The sequence below is a fragment of the Pristis pectinata genome, chromosome 15, assembly GCF_009764475.1.
Source record: "Pristis pectinata isolate sPriPec2 chromosome 15, sPriPec2.1.pri, whole genome shotgun sequence".
Taxonomy (NCBI): Eukaryota; Metazoa; Chordata; class Chondrichthyes; order Rhinopristiformes; family Pristidae; genus Pristis; species Pristis pectinata.
In genome coordinates this window covers 1,439,683-1,467,223 of record NC_067419.1, presented here as the reverse complement: position 1 = coordinate 1,467,223, position 27,541 = coordinate 1,439,683, and the positions used below count along the sequence as shown (strand labels likewise).

Below are 27,541 nucleotides of genomic sequence, written 5' to 3'. Positions count from 1 at the left end.
GGGCAGAAGATACAAAAGCCTAAAAGCACGTACCACTAGGCTCAAGGACAACTTCTATCCCGCTGTTATAAGACCATTGAGTGGAACCCTTGTATGATAAGATGGTCTCTTGACCTCACAATCTACCTCATCATGGCCTTTGCACCATCCCCCCATCACCCCCTCCATAACCCACTCCATCTCCCCTCAATCACCCCCTCCATCTCCCCCGTCTCCCACTCCCTCTATCACTCCATCTCCCCTTCCATCCATCACTCCCTCCCTCAATCAACCCCTCCCCCGTCTCCCACTCCCTCTCCCCCACCACCCCCTTCCTCTCCCCCTCCCCTCCCTCCATCCATCACCCCCTCCCTCTCCCCTTCCCTCCCTCTCTCTCCCCATCTCCCCTCCCCTCCACCCCCTCCCCTTCCTCTTCCTCTCCCCCTCCCTCTCCCCCCTCCTCCCCTCTCACCTCCCTCTCCCCCTCTCTCCCCCTCCCTCCTCCCCCCCTCCCTCTCCCTCTCCCTCTCCCCCATCCCTCCCCCTCATCCCTCCCTCCCCTCCCCTCCCCTCCCCCCTCCCCTCCCCCCTCCCCTCCCTCTCCCTCCCTCCCCTCCCTCTCCCTCCCTCCCTCCCCTCCCTCTCCCTCCCTCCCTCCCCTCCCTCTCCCTCCCTCCCCTCCCCTCCCCTCCCCTCCCCTCCCTCTCCTCCCTCCCCTCCCTCTCGGTGCTGAGGGGAAGGAGCGAGGCCTCTATCAGCCCCTCAGCTTCAGGGAGGGAACAGATGGAGACAGCAGGTCATTCACTTTATTTTAAGTAGGTTTAACATTGTCACCTATCAGTGATATTTAATATTTTTAAATAAATTTCATCCTTATCGTCTCTATTGTTCCGCCAGGGTTACCTCGGCCTGCACGCCTGGAAGGACTACAATTCCCATGATGCCGCTGTGACGGACTCCATTTCCCGTGATGCCGCGGGCCGCCCCGGTTTCCCAGAGTGCCCGGCGCGGTTCGGGGCGCGGGATGGGCCCCTCGCTGCTCGATCTGTGAGTGTGGGACCCCCCCCAATACCCTCACCCCCCCATACCCTCACCCCCCCATACCCTCACCCCCCCAATACCCTCACCCCCCCCATACCCTCACCCCCCTCCCATACCCTCACCCCCCCAATACCCTCACCCCCCCCATACCCTCACCCCCCTCCCATACCCTCACCCCCCCAATACCCTCACCCCCCCCATACCCTCACCCCCCTCCCATACCCTCACCCCCCCCAATACCCTCACCCCCCCATACCCTCACCCCCCCAATACCCTCACCCCCCCCATACCCTCACCCCCCTCCCATACCCTCACCCCCCCAATACCCTCACCCCCCTCCCATACCCTCACCCCCCCCAATACCCTCACCCCCCCAATACCCTCACCCCCCTCCCATACCCTCACCCCCCCAATACCCTCACCCCCCTCCCATACCCTCACCCCCCCCAATACCCTCACCCCCCCCAATACCCTCACCCCCCTCCCATACCCTCACCCCCCCAATACCCTCACCCCCCTCCCATACCCTCACCCCCCCCAATACCCTCACCCCCCCAATACCCTCACCCCCCTCCCATACCCTCACCCCCCCCCAATACCCTCACCCCCCCTCCCATACCCTCACCCCCCCCAATACCCTCACCCCCCCCAATACCCTCACCCCCCCCAATACCCTCACCCCCCCAATACCCTCACCCCCCTCCCATACCCTCACCCCCCCAATACCCTCACCCCCCAATACCCTCACCCCCCCAATACCCTCACCCCCCAATACCCTCACCCCCCTCCCATACCCTCACCCCCCCAATACCCTCACCCCCCTCCCATACCCTCACCCCCCTCCCATACCCTCACCCCCCCAATACCCTCACCCCCCTCCCATACCCTCACCCCCCAATACCCTCACCCCCCTCCCATACCCTCACCCCCCAATACCCTCACCCCCCTCCCATACCCTCACCCCCCTCCCATACCCTCACCCCCCCAATACCCTCACCCCCCTCCCATACCCTCACCCCCCCCCAATACCCTCACCCCCCCAATACCCTCACCCCCCTCCCATACCCTCACCCCCCAATACCCTCACCCCCCTCCCATACCCTCACCCCCCCAATACCCTCACCCCCCCAATACCCTCACCCCCCCAATACCCTCACCCCCCCCAATACCCTCACCCCCCCCATACCCTCACCCCCCCAATACCCTCACCCCCCTCCCATACCCTCACCCCCCTCCCATACCCTCACCCCCCCAATACCCTCACCCCCCTCCCATACCCTCACCCTCCCATACCCTCACCCCCCTCCCATACCCTCACCCCCCTCCCATACCCTCACCCCCCCAATACCCTCACCCCCCTCCCATACCCTCACCCCCCCTCCCATACCCTCACCCCCCCAATACCCTCACCCTCCCATACCCTCACCCCCCTCCCATACCCTCACCCCCCAATACCCTCACCCCCCTCCCATACCCTCACCCCCCCAATACCCTCACCCCCCTCCCATACCCTCACCCCCCCAATACCCTCACCCCCCAATACCCTCACCCCCCCACCCTCCCCTCCCACCTCTTCTCAATCTGTGAGTGGAACCCCCCCCCCCATATCCCCACTCCCATAACCTCACCCCCACACCCTCACCCCTCCCCACACCCTCACCTCTGCTCGATCTGTGAGTGTGGGACCCCCCCCACCCCTCCCACCCCTCCCATAACCTCACCCCCCCACCCTCCCCCCACACCTCTGCTCGATCTGTGAGTGTGGGACCCCCCTCCCCACACCCTCACCCCCCCAATACCCTCACCCCCCAATACCCTCCCCCCATACCCTCACCCCCCCACCTCTGCTCGATCTGTGAGTGTGGGACCCCCCCCAATACCCTCACCCCCCCATAACCTCACCCCCCCACCTTCCCCCCGCACCTCTGCTCGATGTGAGTGTGGGACCCCCCCCCCCCACATAACCTCACCCCCATACCCTCACCCTCCCCACACCCTCACCCCGCACCTCTGCTCGATCTGTGAGTGTGGGACCCCTCCCCATAACCTCACTCCCCCCCAACAGCCCCGACCCACACCCCAGTCTCCCCCCCCCACGGCCCCGACCCACACCCCAGTCTCCCCCCCCCCACGGCCCCGACCCACACCCACACCCCAGTCTCCCCCCCCCCCACGGCCCCGACCCACACCCCAGTCTCTCTCCCCCCCCCACGGCCCCGACCCACACCCCAGTCTCTCTCCCCCCCCACGGCCCCGACCCACACCCCAGTCTCTCTCCCCCCCCCCACGGCCCCCCCCCACACCCCAGTCTTCCCCCCCCCACGGCCCCCCCCACACCCCAGTCTCCCCCCCCCCCCCCCCCACGGCCCCGACCCACACCCCAGTCTCTCTCCTAACTCTTCCGCTTCCAGTCCTTGCATCATCTCTGCCCCACCCACCAGCTCCACCCTCCTCCCTGTGCTGTCGTCACACCGTCCCGAACTGTTCTCCCCGACTCCCCCTCCCACTTGTCTTCCCTCGCCCTCTTCCCCGGCTCCCCGACACCACGCACACGTCTCCCCTCGGCTACTCACCCACCCCCGTTTGTCCCCCGGCTCTTCACACTTCCTCCCCCACCCCCGTGGGTTGCTTGTTGTCTGCCGAAAGGGGAACCATTACCGTTTCAAGTCCTTTCATTGCAACTGATGAAGGGACCCGAAATATTAACTGTTTCTCTCCTCACAGGTACTACTTAACCTGTTGCGTATTCCCAGCATTTTCTGTGTATATTTCAAATTTCCAGCTTGTATAGTTTTTTCTGCCCTGTAGTCTTTCCCCCACCTCCAGCTCTATCTCTCTCCTTTACCCCATCCATCGCTTACCCATTGCCTTCCACCTTCTTTCTCCCCTGCCCCGTTTTTCACTTCAGGATGTGCTTTATCCCCTGTACCCCACCTTGATGCATTATCACTACTGTGTCATCTCTGTTTTTCTGCTTCGTTTGACCTCCCCTGCATCCACTTCTTACAGCCACCACTTGTTCTCTTTCCACTTTTTGTAATTTTCCCGTTTCCTCTGCCTCTTGATCTCGTCCATCCACACTAGTTTATCTCTTTGCAACCTGAGTGGAATTCCATTGCGTGTGTTGCAGTGGAGACCGGTTTGAATTATCAAGCATTGGAGAATGCAAGACTGATTGTGACCTTTTGGCTTTTGTGATGTTGTTTTGTAATGTAGAGAAGCTGTAAAAATAGCCAAATGGTCCTTAAGTTTTAATTCTCAAAAGCTGGAGATTCAGTTCACTCTGGGACAATGTGTTTTACCTTTAGTGATAATGACAAGCCAGTATTTCTTCACTGCTTGACAGTAAGGATAGACCATATGATAAGTGCCCATAACACGATTAATCTTGATGTTAAAGGCATTTAGAGAATCTATCAGAAACCAAGGTTTTTAAATTCAACAAAGACCATTGTCAAAATCATGATAAATGAAACGACAGATTAAACTATTCATGGTAATTGTGCATCAAATGTTTGGCAGTATTAGAAGCATTTAGTCCTTTTAACGACCAATATGTGTCCCTAAAAGGCCATAGCAACATCTAAATAACCACATGCAACAAATGACTTGATTACAGTATAAAGCTGAAGAAATTTACAGAAAAATGAGGAAAAACATAACTTATTTGGGAGAGTTTAACAAAACAATAAAAGCTGCAAGGAAAACAAAAAGAATTTCAAGATGAACTTGGGAAAAGTAAAGTCCATATATTGAGCCCCTCTGCCTCTATTTTCCATGCTTTTACCCTTTATTCAAAAAGTTTTCTTGACCTTCCATATAATCTTACCCTATCATATTTCTGTTTATTTCTAGATGCCTGTGCTCTCTGGTAAAATTACTTCCGAGGTATGCTACTGATGTGCAAAGTCTGCCACCAAATCTGAAAGACAAATTAATTAAAATAATGAGCTTGCAAGGAATTATTACAGATGAGAACATGAGTCAGGTGAGCAAACAATGGCTTGTTTTACGTAGTGTAGGTAACATTAAGATTGTTTGATCCATTCATCCTTTGTCTGATAGGATTGCTGCTTTTGTCATCAGGGGTTTACGTTCTGCATTATAGAACCATCCAGTATGAAAGACTTGATGCCAGTGTCATTGCTGTTGGAACTGAAGACCCTTCAGCAATATAAATAATTCCCCTAGATAGCTGTTAAAGTTATGAATGGATGCTGCATTACAGCAAAGTCTTTCATCCTTGTCCAATTCCTGTGAACTTCCCAACATCCTGGTTATCTTAACTGGTGGTAATCAGTAGAGAGTATTTTCTCTCTACCGTCCTCCCCTTCCAATCCTACCGCTTGCCCAAACTAAAATCGGCAAAACTGGCGCCAGTATGAATATTGCTTCTGACCAGTATGGGTATTGTTTTTATATCAATTAAATTCTTTCTGGATAAATTCTATACAAGAATTACTATGCTTTACCTATACAATATATTCAGTTTAACTTAAGCAGTGCCAAGCATTCCTATTGTTAATTAATTACAGTTGTTACTTAATTAACTCTTTTCCAAGACTATGAACTTGTGTACTGACTGCAGGTGATTTGCATGCAGGTGTTACACCCAGGCCTCCAGAAACTGGACCTCCGTGACTGTGACATTACAGATCATGGCTTGATCATGCTTCAGATTTGCACTCAGCTAAGGGAAATCAACTTGAGTTCCAGTGACTGCAAGCTCTCTATAACATCTGAAGGTATTTTTAATAGCTCATTTTGAGCACAGTGGGGTGGGGGTAAGGAATTGAGAATGAAATAGGGCAGTTACTCTTGCCACAAAATTCAGTATATTATGTAAAAGCAAGATTTTGTAAAAAATTAAAATGTTAGTTAAAACAAGGTAACTTTGACACCATAAACTTCCAATTCTCAGAGGTAATGGGAGGTGGAAATCAAATTATCATATTTCCATATGTGCCTCAATAGTTGCATGTAATTGCCTCATGATATGATTATCATATGTTTTAGAGGCTCCCAGCAAATCAGGTAAGTTCAAGTATTACTGATGGGAGGAAAGCGTGTAAGCCACGTAATTTTGAAGTCTTCTTGAGAGAAAAGTCAAATTTGGGAAAAAGAAAGAGGACGTCAACTGTTTTGCTTCTGACCTGCTGGTTATTTCAAGTATTTTGTTTTCATACTAACAGCATCCATTATAATTTCTGTAAGGTTGTTTAGTCCACTTGCACTTCCCTTCTCAGAATTTCTGCCTTGAAGATCTGTTTCTCCCCCCTAACTGAATTTCCATCCTTTTTTCCCATGTTCGCTTTCATTGATTTAATTTTCTCCTTGTTTTTGGTCAGACATTTACCAAAACCCATCTTCTAGCCACATCTCTTTTCTCAGCAAATGTCTCCAGCTCAAAAGTTATTCCATGTGGATTTCAATTGAAATTCCTTCCTTCACATTTTGGATTCTTTGCTTCCCTGCTTGATTTTTCTGTCTGCATTCTAGGAGATACGTTTATGGCTAGTATCTTTATGAACCCATGATGTTCTCAAGATATTTAGCATTTTTCAAATTACTGTTCTTGCCACATCCTTGCTTAAAGCCATGCACTAGAACCTGCAAGCTCTTGACTTCTCTCTCCAGCAACACCTCAAAATTTTCCTAGTTCCTTTTACTTGCTCTTCTCATTCAATGCTTTCTTTTAGGCATCAAGCATTGCAAAATTCAAGAGTTTCAAATGCTCCTTTAATTATTCTTTTCCCTTTGACTCCCATCTCCCCTCCCAAACATCCTTTGCTGTGTTTTCACCATTCCTTTCTGACATATCCCCCTCCACTGAATAATCAGTCTTTGGCAAGGGCCAGAGCTTCATTCCTCTACATCTGCAAACCTCAGTGAATTTTGACCCTGGCATAACTTGAGCTCTTCTTCTTCCACCTTCATCTTTGTACCCAGTTTTGGCCAGATCTTTTCAATCCATAGCGTTGACCCTATCTCTCAACTTCAGAATTTCTGATTCACTGCCCTTGTAACCTCTCTAGATCTTTTTACCACAAACTGGTGACATGATATTGACCAACTCAATTTTTCCAACATCCACTCAAACTTTCCCACTCTGAACTAGTAGTGCTCCATTCACTAACATCTAATCCCAACTTTTTCATGAAACCTTCAAATAAGAGTGGTTCTGTTGTCCTTTGCAGAAACCAGTCTCTCGCTTAAAGAGGTTGAATGTGAATTCTGACATCTTCTCATACCCCCCTCTGGACCACTACACATTAGGTCATAGTTTCCCACACAGTAATTGACGTTATTTCCTCTGGGGATCTTTCCTTCAAAGCCTCCAACGTCATAGTCACACAATGAATTATGATGCACAAGCAGGACTTCCCATCACTATAGCTTGTTCTTGTCCCGCAAGCGCATTTTTCCTATTATGATTCCCCTTGCCTAGTCTCTGCTCATCAAAATATGCGACAATTTTGATAGCATCACCATTCTAATGGTTTCTTGTGTCCTGATTCCAACAGCTTCATTTTCATCATGGATTTCCAATCCCTCTGTACCTTCAAGCCCTTTGCTTTGTTAAATAGATGCCCAGATCAATCTTCATCATCAGAATCCTTCCTCTGCCTGTTTAAATTTGTTCTCACATTGAATATCTTCTTTTGAAATAACAGAAAATGCTGGAAGCACTTAGCAAATCAAGCAGCATCCATGAAGAGAAAAAACAGAATCAAGGTTTCAGGTCAAGGATACTGGAAAAGTGAGAAAACAAGCGTTTGTTTTCAATTTGCAGTAAGTGGGAAGGGTGGAGAGAACAGATGGAATGTTTGTGATAGGGTGTGAATCAAAGTTGTCATTGGTAACAATTACTTTTGAAAAAAAACATCAGTTGGTTAGGAGAAAAGTTGGTTACCTGACATTGTTAAATTCATATCTGCAACTTAAATCGCACTGGAACGTTCACTGTTTTTCATACTGATTCTGCTTGGCCTATTGAATGCTGTCAACACTTTTGTTTTGGGTTTCCACCATCTTAAATTTTCCAATTTCTTTGATTCCACTAACCTCTCCCAAATAAAAGACGTTGCTCTGGGAATCTGTATGGATCTAAGATATGTCTGACTCCGTGAGATATCTGGAGCGTTCTCTATTTCAGACCGACTTGGGGTCCTCCTTTTACTCTTTCTCTCATATATTGATGACTGTCTTGGTGCCATTTCTTGTTTTGTCTTGAACCAAAAAAAAAGACTTTTTTTGACAATTTCCACCCTGCTGTCATGCACCTCTGGCTCTGCTTCTCTGCTTGATTTTTCTGTCTGCATTCTGGAGATACGTTTGTTGTTACTGACTGAACTGAGCCACACAGAAGCTGCAACTGGGAAATATAGAAGTCTGGGAGAAAGAGTCTAAGAGAACATCACTCTCCTGACACAATGTTTTATACTGTTTAAACACAAAGAGAACAGTAAACGATTAACTACAGTTTCAATGGCTATAATCACCTATTTCAACATTTTGAATATAGTCAGGTAAATTTGCAGAATTGCATAATTACAATGATAGCACATCCCAATTAGCAGAACCTGTTTGAATATTCAATGCTGGTGTCTGTTCTGAAAGCTTCTGAGCACGAACTCCAGATACCCAAAATATACTTTTGTCACGGTGTTGAGGGATGGCTCCCTGAATATACAACTAGCCAGAATATTAAGTGACAAAACAGACCTGTCCTGAACTGTGCATTAAGTGGCAGGGATGCGCCTTTAACAATGTGTTAATACAGGAGATGGCCACTTGATGTCTTCCCTGATCTTGTCCTGAAGTTTTCAATGAACACCAATTAACATGAACATTCATCTATTGTCTTCCCCTGGGACAGAATCAGAATGTCCCACACCCAATGATTGGTTTCAATGACCCCAGAGCATCAGTTAAAGTTAAATTGTGAACAGATTTTATTCCCTGAAGACTGGTTCTCATTTTAATTAATCCATTATTATGCTAGCCATAATTTCATAACTCCAGAATAATTCCTAACAATCCAAGACATCATTCTCCACCACTTCTGCCATCTCCAACGGGACCCCACCACCAAGCATATCTTCCCCTCCCCAACACTTTCTGTCTTTTGCAGGGACTGTGCTCTCCACGACTCCCTAGTTCACTCCTCCCTCCCCACCCATCCCACATCTACTACAGGGACTTTCCACGGCCCCCGCCATAGGTGCAACACCTGCCCCTACATCACCTCCATCCAGGGACCCAAACAGTCTTTTCAGGATAGAAGGACTATCCTGACAGAGATTCACCTGCACCTCCCTTAATATCATCTACTGCATTCGGTGCTCCACGTGTGGCCTCCTCTACATTGGTGAGACCAAACGCAGACTAGGTGACCGTTTCGCAGAACACCTGCACTCTGTCCATAACTGCGATCTGCATCTCCCCGTTGCCGGTCACTTCAACTCCCCCTCCCACTCCATCACTGATATGTCGGTCCTCAGTCTCCTCTGCTGCCGGGAGAATTCCAGGCGCAAACTGGAAGAACAGCACCTCATTTTCCGTCTTGGAACCTTGCAGCCTGACGGCATGAATGTTGAATTCTCCCACTTCAGGTAATCCCCATCCCCTTCCCCACAACAGCCCCCCCATCCCCCCACCCCCCCACCATGCTGCTTCTTCCCTTCCCTAGCATTTTTTTCCCTCTCTTACCTTTGACCCATCCCCCGGTGGATCTGCTCTCCCCTCCTCCCCCACACCTGCCTATCACTACCTCTCACCTGCATCTACCTATCACCACCCTGTGCCCACCCCGCCTCCCCTCTTTTGTCCACCTATCACTGCTCTGCTTTTCCCTCCTATATATTGGGCTTCCCCTTTTCCTATCTTCAGTCCTGAAGAAGGGTCCTGATCTGTAACATTGACCGCCTGCTTTTCTCCATGGATGCTGCCTGGCCTGCTGAGTTCCTCCAGCATCATCGTGTTTTTAATCCCTAACAAAGTTTATGGCTGGTATCTTCCATAAACCCACAGACTCCTATAGCCACCTACTTTATACTTTCTCTTACCCTTTTTCTTGAAGGTCTTGCATTCCTCTATTTCTGAAACGTGTATTGTTGATGCCCCCTTCCAACGTGTCTGTCTTTTCTCTCAATCACGAATTCCTCTTCACTATACATAACAGGTCCCTCAATCATGCCCATCCTATTTCCCATTGTTCTGCCCTTGTACCCATTCACAGAACCAGGACAGCATCCTCCTTGTCCTCCCTTCCCATTCTACCATGCTTCATATTCAATGGATCATTCTCTGGAATTTCTGACAGCTCTCATGTAATTCCACCATCAGTGCCGCTTCCCTTCTCCTCTTGGCATTTTTGAAGGAGCCATTCACTCTGAGACACTTCCACGGCTCCATCTCCACCAGTACCCACTCACCTTTCTGGTGCACCTTCCCTGCATGGCAGCAAGAGATGTGACACCTGTCCTATTATCTCCCCTTCACCCAAAGTTCCAAACACGTGAACACAATTAATCTGCATACATTCATGCTTCAGTTTATTACCATGCACTTGCTCTTCTCGAATTGGTCTAGAGGCAGATTGGATGATTTCTTTGTGTGCACTTTCCAGTCCACATACTTGATTCTACGCTTCCAGTTGACTGCCATTTTAATTCACGGCCTCAGTCCACTTTGACTTGTGTGTTTGGCCTCCTATGCCCAACAGCCACCCACCCCTTGATCTCATTTGAGTGCAAAAGATGTGTTTGGAACAATCATTGCCATCTTTTGAGTGGAGGAGCCATCTAAGGTTCTTGGATGTCAGACCATGAGACATAGAAGCAGAATTAGGCCATTCGGCCCTTCGAGTCTGCTCCACCATTCGATCATGGCTGATTTATTTTTCCCTCTCAACCCCATTCTCCTGCCTTTTCCCCGTAACCTTTGACGCCCTTACTAATCAAGAACCTATCAACCTCCGCTTTAAATGACTTGGCCTCCACTCCCGTCTGCAGCAATGAATTCCAGAGATTTACCACCCTCTGGCTAAAGAAATCCCTGTTCTAAAGGGACGTCCTTCTATTCTGAGGCTGTGCCCTCTGGTCCTAGACTCTCCCACTACTGGAAACATCCTCTCCACGTCCACTCTATCCAGGCCTTTCAATATTCGGTAGATTTCAATGAGATTCCCCCACCCCTCCATCCTTCTAAACTCCAACAAGTACAGGCCCAGAACCATCAAATGCTCCTCATACGTTAACCCTTTCATTCCCGGAATCATACTTGTAAACCTCCTCTGGACCCTCCCCAATACCAGCACATCCTTCCTTAGCTGTGGGGCCCAAAACTGCTCACAATACTCCGAATGTGGTCTGACCAATGCCTAATAAAGTCTCAGCATTACATCCTTGCTTTTATATTCTAGTCCTCTTGAAATGAATGCCTTTCTTACTACTGACTCAATCTGCAAGTTAATCTTTAGGGAATCCTGCATTAGGACTCCCCCAAGGCCCTTTGCACCTCTGATTTCTGAATTCACTCTGCGCCTTTATTCCTTCTACCAAAGTGCATGACCGTACACTTCCCTACGCTGTATTCCATCTGCCACTTCTTTGCCCATTCTCTCATCCTGTCCAAGTCCTTCTGCAGACTCCCTGCTTCCTCAACACGACCTGCCCCTCCACCTATCTTTGTATCATCCACAAACTTGGACACAAAGCCCTCAATTCTGTCATCCAGATCATTGACATATAACGTGAAAATTAGCGGACGCAACGCCAACCCCTGCGGAACACCACTAGTCACCGGCAGCCAACCAGAAAAGGTCCTCTTTATTCTCACTCTTTGCCTTCTGCCAGTCAGCCAATCTTCTATCCATGCTGGTACCTTTCCTGTAATACAGTGGGCTCCTACCTTGTTTAGCAGCCTCATCTTGTCAAAGGCCTTCTGAAAATCCCAAGTAAACAACATCCACTGACTTTTCTTTGTCTATCCTGCCTGTTACTTCCTCAAAGAATTCCAACAGATTTGTCAGGCAAGATTACCCCTTAAGGAAACCATGCTGACTTCAGCCTATTTCATCATGTGCATCCAAGTACCCCAAAACCTCATCCTTAATAATGGAGTCTAACATCTTACCAACCACTGAAGTCAGGCTAACTGGCCAATAATTTCCTGTCTTTTGTCTTCCCTCCTTCTTAAAAAGTGGAGTGACATTTGCGATCCATTCCCGACTCTAGTGATTCTTGGAAGATCACTACAAATGCCTCCACAATCTCTTCAGCTACCTTTCTCAGAACCCTGGGGTGTAGCCCATCCGGTCCAGGTGATTTATCTGCCTTCAGACCTTTCAGTTTCCCAAGCACCTTCTCCTTAGTAATAGTGACTACACTCACTTCTGCTCCCAGACCCTCTTGAATTTCTGGCATGTTGCTGGTGTCTTCCACAGTGAAGACTGACGCAAAATATTTATTCAGTTCATCTGCCATTTTTGTTCCCCAGTAATTTCTCTCCTGTGTCATTTTTCAGCAGTCCGATGTCCACTTTTGCCTCTCTTTTACTCTTTAGATATCTGAAAAAACTTTTGGTATCCTTTTTAATATTGGCTAGCTTGCCTTCGTATTTCATCTTTTCTCCCCTTATTGCTTTTTATAGTTGCCTTCTGTTGGTTTTTAAAAGCTTCCCAATCCTCAAGCTTCCCACTAATTTTTGCAATATTATATGCCCTCTCAGCTCTCAGCCAGTTTGACTAACTCCACACCCACATGATAACAAGATATAGCCTGAACAGTGTTCAGTTGGACGTCCACTTGATACTTGGCTACAAAGTACATACCGGCTATTAATAACAGGTGATGACCCACCAGTTTGAACTTTGTTCCCATCTTGGCAGCTAATGATTTCTGCTGATCATGGAAAGTTAGCATGCAGCCTGGTTTCACTCTGAAGCACATCAGGACAAGGTCATGTCACAGTGTTCTGCCTAAGGCTACTTTCATAAGTGTAGTCAGCGTTCATGTTGGCAAGGTGGAATTGAATGACTTGTTTTCTGGCAGCTTGGTTCGAGTTTTTACTTCCAAAAATACTTTTCTTTGATAAGTCACCATTCAAGGTCGATATAGCTTTGAAGGGGGCCGATGACGTGACCAGGTCAAAATCATCAACTTTGGTGTTTTTATATGCATAAACTTTGAAGAATGTAGGTCCAAGTACAAAGCCTGTAGTGGTTTGTTCAGGAACTGGAATGAGCTGTCTATGGTCAACCAAATGAACACTACGACTACTTACTGCTCAGTATTGATTATACCAGGCATAGGATTTTGAGCCAGGGATGATTCTTACAAGCTTCAACATCAGATGCTTAATCCATATTGTTTTTAGGCCAATGAGCTATCTTCAGAGGCTGCGCTGTCTTGGATCTCTTCTGGAAATTGGCCTCGTTGTGTATTTGCAGGCACCTAGACCTGCAGCTGATGCCTTTGAGCAGGATTCTGCTCTGTTTAGGGATCACCAACTTGATAAAAGGGCTGGATCTGTACAGGTAGACACCTTTCAGGAGTTTGTGGGTTGTATACATGCTACTACATTCACTTAAAATCCTTTCAAAATGTTACCCATATTTGGTGGGACCAACACTGAATTTTCTGTTCTTTTTAATGTAGTTATTTCCAGGACAAGGGCTGCAAGTGCACAGAAGCGGCACCACCTTCCCAACATCTTCTCAACTTTGCCATATATTGCCATTTCTTCACAGCATTGCTGGGTCAAGATCATGGAACCCGTCCAAAGTACCAGCACGGTACATTCTCTGAACATCAGCATAGAGCTGTACATTCTCTGAAATCTATTGTGAGAGTGCTGTTGGTTCTCTGAAATCTGTAGTCTGAGTGGCATGCATTCCCTGAACCCAGGAGTATAAGTGGTGCACATGCTTTGAATTTGCAAGCAACTATGTGTTCTCTGAAGCATTAAAAAATACTGACAGAGAGACCATTCAGCCTTGTCCACACTGGTCAAAAAAGTGCTACCTGGCCTAATCCTGCCTTCCAGCACTTGATTCATGGCCCTTCTGGTCACAATTCTTCAAATACACATCCAAGTACTGTTTGATAGTTTCTCCCTCCACCAGACGGTGAACTCTGGAGCCTTGGTGATGGTGTTTGCACTGTGCCTTGTCTGTACTCTCGATTTTTGCCTGATAATGACTGGATCAAATTGCACTTGCAAATAACTTAAGTTGCTGTTCTGCAGAGGATCATACTGAATATTCACGACAGACTGTGATTCTAAGAGGATCAATCAGAAATCTGTTCTTTCATACTTGTGTATCTGTCCCTGTTTTAAATTTATGCTCCTCATTTACCATAAGGAAAAATAATTTCTCTCCAACCGCCCCCCTATAAAAGTCTTGATTGCTTGAAGCACCTCCAGTTTGATCATCTCAAGGGTTCCAGCATAATTCTAGTGAATCTACATTGCACACCCAACAAGGCCTAGGTACCCTTCCTGAGGTGAAGAGCATAGAACTTAATGAACTACTTCAGGTGGAGTCCAGCCAGAGCGTTAGATAGCTGAAGTGTAACTTTCATCCCTTTTTGTTCCAGCTGCCTGTGATTTAAAAGCCAGTGTTTGAAAGGAATTTCAAAATTAACTGCTAAGTGACTCATTTAATTTCTTGTTAACTTAAAGCAAAAAAGCTCATTCAACCCATTGTGTCCATACGGTATGTGAAAGACCTTTCCAGGTTTATTCCACTTCGCAATACTTCAAGCTCTTATCTGTAATTTTATATACAATTAGGGCATCGGATTCTGGAGCCCTCACCAAAAGGACTTCCTTAACTCGTCTAATTCTAGTAATTACTTTAGATGGATAACCATTTTATGTCTATGATTTTATGCACCTCAGTTAATTTCCCACTAGCCTCCTAATTTTTCACTATCTAGAAACACTCTATCTCTTTGGGTTCAAATTGAATGACCTCACACTTTCTTGTGTGGAACTTCATCTTTCTCGGTTTTGCCCACGTGAATAGATCATCATCGTCGTTTAGTAAGTGAGAGCAGAAAATTTTCTGTCTCTCTCAACTTGCTATTATCAGCAACTCCAAATGTTCTTTTATTTATCATTTATGAATATAGTGAAAATCTGGTTCCAGTGCAAAACCCTGAGGAACACACCAATTGTCAACTGCGGTACACGCCCGTTATCTGTTGCATTCTGCCCCCGCTTCCATTTCGAGCTGCTTGTTGTTTGCAGCTCTTATTTTTGTTAAGAGATTTGATGCTTTCTGAAGATTGATATGAATAACAAGAGAGGATATCCTTTTAACCATGTTTATCTCCAAGAAAAAATGTCAATTAGTCTATGTAGACAAACTGCCAGTGCACTCTGGGGACTTGGGGGCTCTGCCCCTAATAACTGATTCCAGTAACTTTTCCAGAGCTAACAGACTAAGAAGCCAATATCCTAATTTTTCAAGTCCCATCCACTCTAAATAATAGTCTTCACATCCTGTCTCACCAGTGTTTCTTGCAGGTAGGGATTCAGGATTCCTCCAATTGTAGTATCATCACCACCATAAAAAATAAGTTATGTCCACAGCCTACATCTGAGACCAATACTTCTCTGAGAAATTATGACTTCATGCATATGTCACTCCTCAGTAGTGACAGATATCTAATTACTTAATAAGATAAGTAATATGATCTCTGGGAAAAAATGTAGAAGGAATTTCACTGGAGGCACCAAACAGCTCCTTTGCAGCTTTTGCTCATTGTTTAGAATCTTCTGGGGGAAACAAAGGCCTACCTACTGTTGTGGATGCTTAGGTTGCACTTTACAGTGACTCCCACAGCATTTTGGCCCATGCCCATCTGGAATTGGGTAGCATTTGTCAAAGTGTTAGACACCAATGTATGAAGGGAATTTTGGCAAGTTCACACTTTGGTTATTTATGTTACAAGGGTGTTTCGATGAGTTGCATTCCTGTTAAGAGCAGATGAGAGTGATGCCATTGGAAGTGATACCAGCAGTCAAGCTATAGCTTTTTAGTATGTGCTGAGAATGATGTTATCTGGTGACTGACACATGAAAAGAGGGGTGGAATTTCAAGAGTGAAAACCAGAAGTACCCATTGTGTTAGCAATTATGCTGTCAGCCTAAACACTTTCAGGTAATGTTGCAGTGACTAATGGGAACACTGTGTCTGTTTTTACTGGGTTTTTTTGGGTAGAAGGTGTGGACATTTCACATCAAAAAATAAATAATGGCAGTGTCTTAAACATCCGGATTTGTCAGCAACTGGTTTGTTCCCATTCCTGTGTTTTGCTCTCTCTGGGCTCCTCATTCCCCTCATCCACTTACCCCACTCCCACCCCCTCGTGTTTCACTCCCTCACCCTGTTTTTATCACTCCAACCAATTAGAAAGCAGCAACCACACCAAAACATGAAGAGTAAGACAGACTCTATCCAAACACCTATTTAATGTTCACTCGACATATAATAAAGTACTAGAGCTTGGATTTTGATGATTTTTGGTATAGGGATTATTGATGTTGTGCTTCCTTTTGAAACCTTTATGTGGCTTTCTGCAGGTTTAAAAGCTATCGCTTCATCCTGTCCCCACTTGTCGGAAGTGTGTCTCCGAAGATGCCAGAATGTTTCGGATGAAGGGATTGTAGCCCTCGCACAACAATGCAGACTGCTACAGATAATCAATATTAGTGGTTGCTTAGGTGTCACTGATGCCAGCTTGCAAGCACTGGGGAAGAACTGCAAGTTTCTGCATAGTGTTGATTTCTCAGCCACAAAGGTACACTGATAAATATGATACAAAATATTTTTGGTTTTCTGTATCCCGCTTCTGTTTCTTTATCCTTTTATAGCCCCTGCCCAGAGGGTTAGATGTTTTGGTTTGGTTCAGTTCCAACTGGTCATAGAGTTGTACAGCACAGGAAAAGGCCCTTTGGCCCAACTCATCCATGCTGACCAAGATGTCTGTCTGAGCTAGACCCATTTTCCTGCATAGCCCTCTAATCCTCTTCTATTCATGTACCTGTCCAAATGTCTTTTAAACATTGCAGTTGTATCCGCCTCTACAGCTTCCTCTGGCATGGCGTTCCATATACCCAACACACTCTGCGTGGAAAAATTTGCTCTTTAGATCCCTCTTTAATCTTTCCTCTCTTACCTTAAATCTATGTTCTCGAGTTTAGACTCCCCAACCCTGGGAAAAACACTGTGACCATCCACCTTAGCTATGCCTGTCATGATTTAGTGCTACAGCCTCCTCTGCTCCAGGGGAAAAAGTCCAAGCCTGTCTAGTCTCTTCTTAATTGAAATTCACTCTCATCAGAACTGGTCATAAGTTGTGTGAAATTGTTATGACTAAAATACACAAATTGATGTAGTTAGGCCCTGAACTAACTAGGGGATAATTGAAATAGTGATTTCTGATATTAGTTATGCTGTTCATATACTTAATTGCTTCATTGATGGAACATAACATGTTGCCAATTTCTCTTTAGCCCTTCTTTCTTGTCTACATACAAATTCCTCAAAGCCAATTTTCATGTGTTAGTGTAAGTGGCAGTGTCTTAGCTAGCTGTTAATCCGCAGGAAAGATGCCCGAAAAGCAAGATGCTATCTCACACTGTTTACTTTTAATGTATTCCAAATATCAGTAGCTTGATGATAGTCAATAAAAGATCCTCTCCTTAACTTGGGGAAAATGAGACCAATTGTAGCAGCTCGCAGAGCTTTTAGTTAACTCTGTGCAGGCTACAGGACCCTCTTGCATCTTATAGTTTATATCCTCACTGTAGTATCTGGTTGAGCAGTTTGATAACCCTTGTCAATCTTTGTTTGTAACAACTTAATTTGACAAATAAAAGCTCGTATAAAAGCCTCACAAGCCTGATAGGGTTCTTTGAGGAGGTGACCAGGAAGATTGATGAGGGTAGTGCAGTAGATGTGGTCTACATGGATTTTAGTAAGGTGTTTGACAAGGTTCTGCATGGTAGGCTTCTTCAGAAAGTCAGAGGCCAAGGGATCCAGGGAGGCTTGGCCGTGTGGATTCAGAATTGGCTTGCCTGTAGAAAGCAGGGGGTTGTGGTGGAGGGAGTGCATTCAGATTGGAGCGCTGTGACTAGTGGTGTCCCACAGGGATCGGTTCTGGGACCTCTACTGTTTGTGATATTTATTAATGACTTAGATGAGGGGGTGGAAGGGTGGGTTAGCAAGTTTGCAGATGACACAAAGATCGGTGGTGTTGTGGATAGTGTGGAGGGCTGTCGAAGCTTACAGAGGGATAGTGATAGGATGCAGAGCTGAGCTGACAAGTGGCAGATGGAGTTCAATCCAGAAAAATGTGAGGTGGTACACTTTGGAAGGACAAACTCCAAGGCGGAGTACAAGGTAAATGGTAGGATTCTGGGCAGTGTGGAGGAGCAGAGGGATCTGGGGGTTCATATCCACAGATCACTGAAAGTTGCCTCACAGGTGGATAGGGTAGTTAAGAAAGCTTATGGGATGTTAGCTTTCATAAGTCATGGGATCGAGTTTAAGAGCTGCGAAGTAATGATGCAGCTTTACAAAACTCTGGTTAGACCACACTTACTGTGTCCGGTTCTGGTCACCTCATTATAGGAAGGATGTGGAGGTGTTGGAAAGGGTGCAGAGGAGATTTACCAGGATACTGCCTGGATTAGAGAGTATGGATTATGAGGAGAGACTAAGGGAGCTAGGGCTTTACTCATTGGAGAGAGGGAGGATGAGGGGAGACATGATAGAGGTATACAAGATATTAAGAGGAATAGATAGAGTGGATAGCCAGCGCTTCTTTCCCAGGGCACCAATGCTCAATACAAGAGGGCGTGGCTTTAAGTTATTGGGTGGGAAGTTCAAGGGAGATGTCAGAGGGAGGTTTTTCACCCAGAGAGTGGTTGGAGCATGGAATGCGCTGCCTAGGGTGGTGGTGGAGGCTGATAGGTTGGTCAAGTTCAAGAGATTGTTAGATAAGCATATGGAGGAATTTAAAATAGAGGGAAATGTGGGAGGAAGGGGTTAGATAGTCTTAGGTGTGGTTTGAAGGTCAGCACAACATGGTGGGCCGAAGGGGCTCTATTGTGCTATATTGTTCTATGGTTCTATATCATAATTCTCATAACAAATCCAATATTCCATTAAACTAATTAATAACACTGATTAAAATTCAAGACAAAGTTATTACATACCTATTGCTACTACCCCATCATGAAACTTGTTCGTAGCCGTTAATACCATTTTTTTTATTTGTAGTATAATGCAGCAGGAATAAGATAGACTGCATTCACTGTACTTCATACTGAACCATGGTTCTGAATACATAGTTCGAGGGTCAGTTTCTCTCTGCCAGTTGTATTCAATGCAGTGGATTCCAAGACCAAAATAGTGTTGCATCTGCCATAATTGCACATGTGCCGTATTATTTAAGTGTTAGCATGCACCTGTGGCTCGAGTCCTCCAGGAGTAAGTAAAGTAGACAGGTTTGACAGACAACACTGATGTATATTTTGCTAACTTGGAGGTAAGTGGTTGAATCAAAGCCTTCCATTATCTCAACATGTCTGAATGATTATTAAGTAGCATTTAAAGGATTCATCGTTTATTTAGTTGAATTGATTTTACAAATGTTTATTCTTTCCCATTGATTATTCCAAGTTGTAGAAATCTACCGGGTGCTTTATGGAAAATGCTCAAGGTATTTGTTCATGTCATGTAATCCTTGCATGCATGTATTGCACACACATAGAGGAAGCCATGCGAGATCAGATAGAACAGATAATCAGCTTGCTGAAACAGTGCTTCCTCTGCCTGAAGTCTGTTGGCTGAACCCTGCAATATTATCTCCAGCAGATGTTAAGATTTGTGCTTGTATTCTGGATTTTGCATAACTTGACAACATCCTTGCCGTCACTAAGGGGCAAAAAGAGGAGAAACTATTACATTAATCCAATATTCCATTCACCAATAGTCCCAGACATGCCTTCCATCACTGACTATCATCCATAAGGGGGCAGGTGTTCCTGTTATAGCCCATGTTGTCCACGCCATCAGCGAAACCTCCATTGCTAAATCTGGGGCCAGTAGTGGCCCTATAAACATCAAGGATGTTGTATCCTCAAATCTATCCCTCCTCGTGTACCTGATTTACAGGTTGCAAGTGGTGTCAACTTGCTTCCTCACTTCCCTCGATATAAGCTTACCTTTGTAACTTACCATTTGAGATGCATCTTGAACAGGAAGTGCAGCAACAGCAAGATAGTGATGAGGAAAATCTGTTATCATTTGTTGTCACACTAGGAGCCATCTCCTTTCTAATCTCTATTTCAATACATCTCATTGCAGAGCACATTGAAACATTCTGCTTACTTAAAAGTACTGCATATGAGTAGCTCTTTTTAGTATCAGTCAGACACCTAACTCTAGCTGTGGAGGCAGAGGGATGGTCGACGTTTCAATTCAAGAACCTGTATCATGATTGTGCCTCTGCCGATGTTGCCTGACCCACTGACTTTCTCCAGCAGTTTGTTTTATGCTCCAGATTTCAGCATCTGCAGTTTCTTGTGTCTTCATCAAAACACAGTGTTCTTATTTTGTACATGTATAGTCTTTAGAGTTTTAATCAAATGTTGTAAAGAAGCAGCAGCAGTTTTAAATTAAAGACTCCCTGTTGCGTGATGCTTTTGTTTGGACCTTATGAGTTTATATGGTGTAACTACATAAATGATTTTGGAATGCTTGAAGATAAAAATCCAGTCAAACAAATAGCAAAGCAAAAAATTTGTTGTCGAAGAATCATGAATGACTCCAGCAAAACAGACTAGAATCTCTAGCGGGATTAAAAACAGAATCCAGACCATTCCTAAAACACAAAGATCTCTAGGAATCTAGTGTGAAGAATAAAAATGTTGCAAATTGTGTGAAGCAGAATGCCCGGGATTTGATTCCCTGTTCTTGACGGTTTAGTCTCGTTCATTTTGCGTTGTAAAAAAAATTGCCTGTTGTTGCAATGCTGCTTTTGCCGCAGTTAACATATGCTGTTTATTTGTTTTAAATTGTTGTCATGTTATTAACAGTGTGTCTTATGTTGTAATTGTCTACATGAAAATGATTTAGGAGTGAGCAATGCTTAAATATCTTAAAAAGTCACTAGTTCTAGGTCTTAATGATGTATTTTAAAGGATAAATCCTACTTCTGCAATGGTGAAATTTTAAGAGCCATCCAGATTTGATGAATGAAGAAACAAACTGAGCTCCAACATTGCACAAATTCACCCATTCATCTTTAGTACATCATTAATATCTGGAGCTTGTGACTTTTTGAAAAGCTACGCAAATTAACTTTGAAAACTAAACAAATATTTACTAAACTATACAATTGTTAATTGTTTTGAAATCGTTTCCATGCATGACAATTAATGATACTACCTTGTTATACTATTGCATAGTTAGAGGAGGCATGATCTTGAGCATGCCTCCTCTAACTATGCGACATAACCCATGCAGAGGTGACTGTCACTTCTGTATCAAGATACTTAAAATATCTGGATCCAATACTTGCAAATGTACTACAGAAGAAATAATGTGATTCATTGGTTCCATGGACAACTTTATCTGGAATCTTATGAAGCGAATGGTTTTGAAGCTTTAAAACTGTACTCTGCAGTTCATTGCATATTGTATTTGGCTGCCTTGTGTGCTGAGTGCTATCAATGGAAAAAGCAGCTGTGTAGAAACAGGAAACTGATAGGAAAAGATTGTAAAATTATCTCTATAGCCTCACCCATCCCCATTTCTGAAAATTCTTTCAGCTCTGCAACTTGTTCCTGCACTCCAGTTCTAGTCTTTTGAAATCTCCACATTGGATAACCCCACCATTACTTCTGATATTTGACTGCCTATGAAAGTCTTTGGAATTCCTTTACCAAGCCTCTCAACTTATTTCCTCCTTTGGCACTCCTTAAAGTCTATACCTCTGACCAAGATTTTGGCCACTTTAATATTTCATCATGGCTTGATATCAAATTTTATTTGATAGCACTCTTATGAAATAGCTTATGACTTTTACTATGTGTTGCATGAATAGATTCAGCTGAAAGTCCAATAGTTGATTCTAAAACATACTGTGTAAAATAGTAAATTTTTTTCTGAATTAGCAGATATTGAGCATGCCACTTTGACTGCTATGGGTGCAATCGTTTGATCTATTCTATGCTGTAAATGTACAGCATGTATTGTGTCAAGTTAGTAGTGTGGCAAGAAGACTGGACAGTTTGGATGATAGGGTCATACTATGCAATCGAACCAGGTGAGTGGGTTGGAAACACAGCATGACCTATTTTTGGCACCTTTCTTAACTGTACTAGAAAAGTGCTAATCTCTCTGTGGAATGCACTATGGTTCCCTAGGAAATATATAAATGGTTTTATATTTGGACAAAACTGATGTGCTCAATCAGTAAGTAGGTTAAATGAAGAAGATTTGGGTGGCAGAAAATTTTAGTAGTAATGAAAGCCAACAATGTTATATTTAAATTAACATGACCATTGTTACTTGGCTTGGGGAATTAAATGTAATTGAGTTTCCCTGTACCACCCCATAGTTATACTTCATTTATTTGCTTGAAGGAGTGCACATCACTGGCAGTGCCCGTGTTTATGATCTGTCCCTAACCGGCCTTGAACTGATGAGGCAGTCTACTGGCAATCTCCTGGGTGGATCTGGAGTTACAAACTTGCCAGACTGAATAACGGTGGCAGATTTCTTTCCGTGAAGGACTTCACTGAACCAGATGGGTTTTGTTTTTTTAATACAATCTGGTAGTTTCATAATTAGCATTTCTGACTTGTTTTTTTAATTTAATTACAGATTTATTTAGCTACTTGATTTAATGATGATATAATTAGCAGGACATGGGTTGGTGTAGTGGGAACTGTTCCTAGTTAAAAGTAATGCTAGGGCTGCTGAGTCTCCTGGACACTGCTGCAAGCAAATGATGGGCTATTAAACAAAATGTCTTTCTTGTTTAATTTGAACATGCTTTGAATAGCTGTAAACATATTCAAGATGGGGTAAAGAGACCATATGACTGCCAGGTGATCATCCAACAAATGGCGAGAATGTGTTCACTTCCCAGTTTGCTGTGAGTAATGGAGTGCACGAATGGCCAGTGATGAGATCATGAGGGTGAGTGGTTGAAGGTGGCTGGTCATCTAATGAAACTGGAGTTGGTAGTCCCACGTGACAGCAAATGTGACAGAGATGAAGCACAGAAAATAAGTTTGACTAGCAGGATATTGTGTGCTGTACACAAGAATTGTAATACCATAGTTTAATGAGTTTGAAATTGGCGTAGTGGTTTTATCAGTGAGCCATTGAATTTGTTCAAAGCATTGCTGAGTCAGTCAAACCAACAGAGTTCTCAGATTTTGCAGTGTGTGCAGGGATAGCTCACGTACAGCTGCATGGTGGTGGGGAAAGCCTTGCATAAAGAGGCAAGTAGTCAGGAATGCATTCACACTAATTATTAGACCTACATCTTGGGATGAAAGGGCTTTCCTATCACATGTGGCTAAATATATTAGATCTATATTCTTTGGAGTATAGAAGAATGAGGAGTATGACAGGGTAGACATCGAGATGTTTCCACTACTGGGAGAATCTTGAATAAGGAGACGTGATTGCCAAGTTTGGGGGGGGGGGCAGTCATTTAAAATTGAGGTGCACGGGAACAACTTGTTGCAAAAGGTGGTGAATCTCTGGAGGATTGTGGAAGCCGAATCATTGGAGGTATTTAAAGAGGAACAGGTACATTTTTGTAATATGAGGAATTTGAGGACAATGGGGAACTACCACGGAAGAGGAAATGAAGCCTGGGGCAGATCAGCCCTGATCATATTAAATGGCCGGGCAAGTTTGAGGGACCAAGTGACCTCCAACTCCTATTTTCTTCTTTAGTTCTCTTATCTGATCCCTGCCAAAAATTTGTGTGGACATCAAGTGAAAAGCATGTTGGGCTTGACTGTCATGCCCTCTTCTCTTGCAGAATCAGAGAATGCTGATCGTCAAAGGTTACATGCAAACCATGCCAGTTGAGGGTGGTTGCTGCCTAGGGAAGTGTATCAAGTAAGAAATCTGTGCATTCAGAAAAAGAGAATCAGTGGCCATTACCCTTTGATAACTTCAGTAGTAAAATGACATGCACCAGAAAAGCATAGTGGGCTGGATCGAGTTCCAGTGTGGCCAGCAGTTCCACAAGGAACCACTCCCATTTATCCATCAATGGTCTATGCATCTTGAACTTCCATGTCTCCACACTGGAGCGTGGAAAACAGAAACATTCTGGAAGTTAGGTGTTACTACACTCTGGTTCCTGCCCTTCAGCTTCACATCAGCTGGGCAACCCCATTTATTTGAATAGGGTTGTGGACTTCCATTAAAAAGGGAAGTCCAGGTTAAGTTTCTTCACTTTTTTTTATTACGTGTACAAACTAATATATACTTCATAAAGTAATTGTGTATATAAAATGTATGTATATATGTGTATACAACTATTTATATATACATTTTTATTTAAATATTAAAAGTAATTAAATTTATTAAACCTTAAATGTTTGTGGACATCAGAGAATATTTAACAAAAACATAAGATGCCTTTCCAAAGGCCTTTAAAGCATTACTGGGGTGGCCACAAGGTTCTGTTGTCTGTGACCAGGATGCCACTTATGGTTTGCTGTGCTTCAGAACATCAAAGCCTCAAATACAATAGATCCCACAGGTACCACAACAAGTAACAACAGACATGGAATCAGCCCAGGCAACAATTGCAGGCTATGGGTCAGATTGAGCACAATCCACCCCTTTCTCTTCAGGAATATATAGAATCTGTCATGTAATCTGTAAAGCATATGCAGGCATGTATATCAAAAAACAGCTATATTCAAGAAGTTTCAGGACCGTTACTGTTTCCAGCAATTAGTTTCAAACCACGCTTTCTATCAGGGTTATTAATCATCATTGCTCTTTTTATCTTGTCAGGTTTCTGATGCTGGTGTTATTGGGTTGGTGAATGGCGTGTGTTCCCATAACTTAAAAGTAAGTTTCCTGATACCGTTTCTGTGCTCATGATTCTATATGAATCTTGTCCATATCAAGGTTTTCTCTCTCCTACATTTGACAACTCAGGGTAGCAAAAACATGTGGAGTATTTAGTTTTACAACATTCAATGTTGCAATTGGGCATAACTAGGTTAGCTTCTCAAAAACAGTTGACTTTGTTTGTGTGCTCTTCTGATAGGACTTGAAGAGAGAAGGGAGATCTGGGGAGACAGGGAGGATTGGGCGGGAGGGATACTCAAGGACAGGGTGAGGGAGGAGGAAAGTGATGAGGTTAGTTGGAATATTTTGAGTAGTGAACAGGAAGATGAGGAAGAAAATATGATAGTGAAGAAAGGAATGGGGGCATGTTGAGGAATTTTATTTCAGCTCTGAATTACAAAATCCAATCTTTTCTCCAGCTTGTCATCTAAACTGTTCCCACCTCAAACTAAATTAGTATTTTTGGTTTCGGTTTTAGTCATGGTACTCTGATTTCAAAAGTTTTTGGCTTTTCTGCAAATTAGATAAAGCCTAACTGAGCACAGCCCTACAGTTGTGGTGTCGAATTTGTTGTAGTTGCCATCAAAAATTAATGACACCAGTAGAAAACTGGAGTTTCTCGACGATGGGTAGTGTAGCAGAAACCACCGTTGTTTAATTTGAAAAACATAAACCATTTAGAGTTTGTTCAAAAGGAAAGTACTGAAAAAATTTGACTACTGTAAAATGCTTGAGCTGGTGAAACTCAGTAGGTCAGGCAGTATTGATGGAGAGGGAAAGAGTTAATGTTTCGGGTCAATGACCTTTCATCATGTGAGTGTTGCCAGCATTTTCTGATTTTATTTAAGATTTCCAGCATCTCTTTTTTGCTTTCCAAAGAGCACAAGCTTGCTTGACTGATTCTAGGAATATATGCAGTGATATGTAACTGTTGTTCTAAAGTTGGCACAGCAGTTTTATTGCCAAGTCACAATATTAGGCTTGCCTGTTTGTCAGAGGTCCTATATTTCAGAAGAGAAGTTAAAAAATGTTCTATGTTACTGTTGTTCAGATGGATACTCGTGATATTTGTAGATTAGGACATCTACTTCAGCCCATGTTCCTTTCGCTGCTGTTTATTAAATCTTGCTCCATGGAAAGCTGATTGCTGAATTTGAGCATGTAACAATAACCATAACAACTAAAACTAATTCTCCCAACCTTTGCAACATTGCTGGAAAATTGGCAGGCACTAGATAGATGCTAGTCTGACTATAGTAATAGGGTTTCACCTATTCCACGTAATTTTAATATCAGGATACCTTTTCTTTAGGAGATTCATATGGACCGCTGCGTGAATTTGACGGACGAAGCGGTGGAAAGTGTGCTCATTTTCTGTCCCCATATTTTCATTCTTCTTTTCCATGGTTGTCCACTTATCACGGGTGAGTTAGCATGCAGAATTAGCCCTATGGACATGCATTTAATTTTGCTGATCGTGTAATCTCAGTTTGGAATATGAAATAAATGAATTCAAGGCCTCACTGAGGATATGACCCATTCTGCTTGGTATTGAGCCTTGCAGTAATGTCTTAGACGGCCTCTGGACGTGCTGAGTTGGCTGACCTCTTCTGTGGCTACAGTATGCCTCGGTTCTAGACAAAAGAAAAAAAATCTGCCTTGATACGCCCTTGGCTCTGATATGTAAAAGTGTTGCACACAGGCTCTTTCCCTAAGTGATAAGCATCCGAAGGGCTGCAATAGTCTGTTCTCAGCTCATGTTCATGGATACAGGAGCAATTGTCACTATCAATGGGGAGGGGAAAACCTGGCTGGCTTTTCTTCACCTGGGACCAGAACATGATTGAGTGCAGCAGGATGCCTCCCAACATCTGAGCCTGTCAGCACTTGCAGCCCAGGCTCCAGTGCAAATGGCTTTTGTGTGAGGTACTGGATGTTACTGGCAGTTGTTGAGTCAGCACTTGGGATCTTCAAGAGACATCAAAAATTTTTTGATGTAAATACTCTCTTCAAGTGTGCTATGCTTTCTGTTTTTAGATCGCTCAAGAGAAGCTCTGCAACAATTAGTCTGTCCCAACCAAATGAAGCAAGTGACATGGACCGTTTACTGAATTTTCTTTTTTTTTCCACTGCATAATATATGGTAACTAATGTGTTCCGTAATCTTCATGCACTACCAACAGTCGCTCTGAGCATATTCTGGTGAATTTGTGACTAGGTAATTATAAATTAAATGTTTATTTCTAACTTGGTTGCTGACCACAGTATAGAATTTTTGTTTATGTGGAATGTATTTTTGGCTGTATGCAATGTATTAGTGCTATCGTCATTGCTTTGGTGTGATGTACAAATAAATACTGGTAAAAATAAATTTGAGTC

General features: G+C 44.3%; 1 protein-coding gene across 4 annotated transcripts; it reads left to right on the top strand.

Moving 5' to 3' along the window:
• Positions 1 to 696: 696 nt before the first annotated feature.
• Positions 697 to 27,538, top strand: amn1 (antagonist of mitotic exit network 1 homolog (S. cerevisiae)). 4 transcript variants are annotated; one of them, XM_052030812.1, is made up of 8 exons: positions 697 to 794; positions 877 to 1,026; positions 4,876 to 5,008; positions 5,624 to 5,765; positions 16,618 to 16,835; positions 25,103 to 25,159; positions 26,475 to 26,586; positions 27,200 to 27,538. In XM_052030812.1, the coding sequence occupies exons 2-8, from the start codon at positions 950 to 952 to the stop codon at positions 27,271 to 27,273; spliced, it is 813 nt and encodes a 270-aa protein (XP_051886772.1). In that variant the 5' UTR covers positions 697 to 794; positions 877 to 949; the 3' UTR covers positions 27,274 to 27,538. The 4 variants fall into 4 exon arrangements, with proteins under 4 accessions (XP_051886772.1, XP_051886774.1, XP_051886776.1 ...); XM_052030814.1 differs by lacking the exon at positions 27,200 to 27,538 and adding an exon at positions 24,111 to 24,190 and having other exon boundaries at positions 780 to 1,026; XM_052030816.1 differs by lacking the exons at positions 697 to 794; positions 877 to 1,026 and adding an exon at positions 3,452 to 3,744.
• The last annotated feature ends 3 nt before the right edge of the window (positions 27,539 to 27,541 follow it).

What these genes read in the sequence shown, in the direction of transcription:
- amn1 (XM_052030812.1), top strand. Translation starts at nt 950, where the DNA reads ATGCCGCGGGCCGCCCCGGTTTCCCAGAGTGCCCGGCGCGGTTCGGGG. An exon ending in GCTCTCTATAACATCTGAAG is followed by an intron (nt 5,766 to 16,617) that starts GTATTTTTAATA and finishes GGCTTTCTGCAG; the next exon opens with GTTTAAAAGCTATCGCTTCA. An exon ending in TGGTTGTCCACTTATCACGG is followed by an intron (nt 26,587 to 27,199) that starts GTGAGTTAGCAT and finishes TTCTGTTTTTAG; the next exon opens with ATCGCTCAAGAGAAGCTCTG.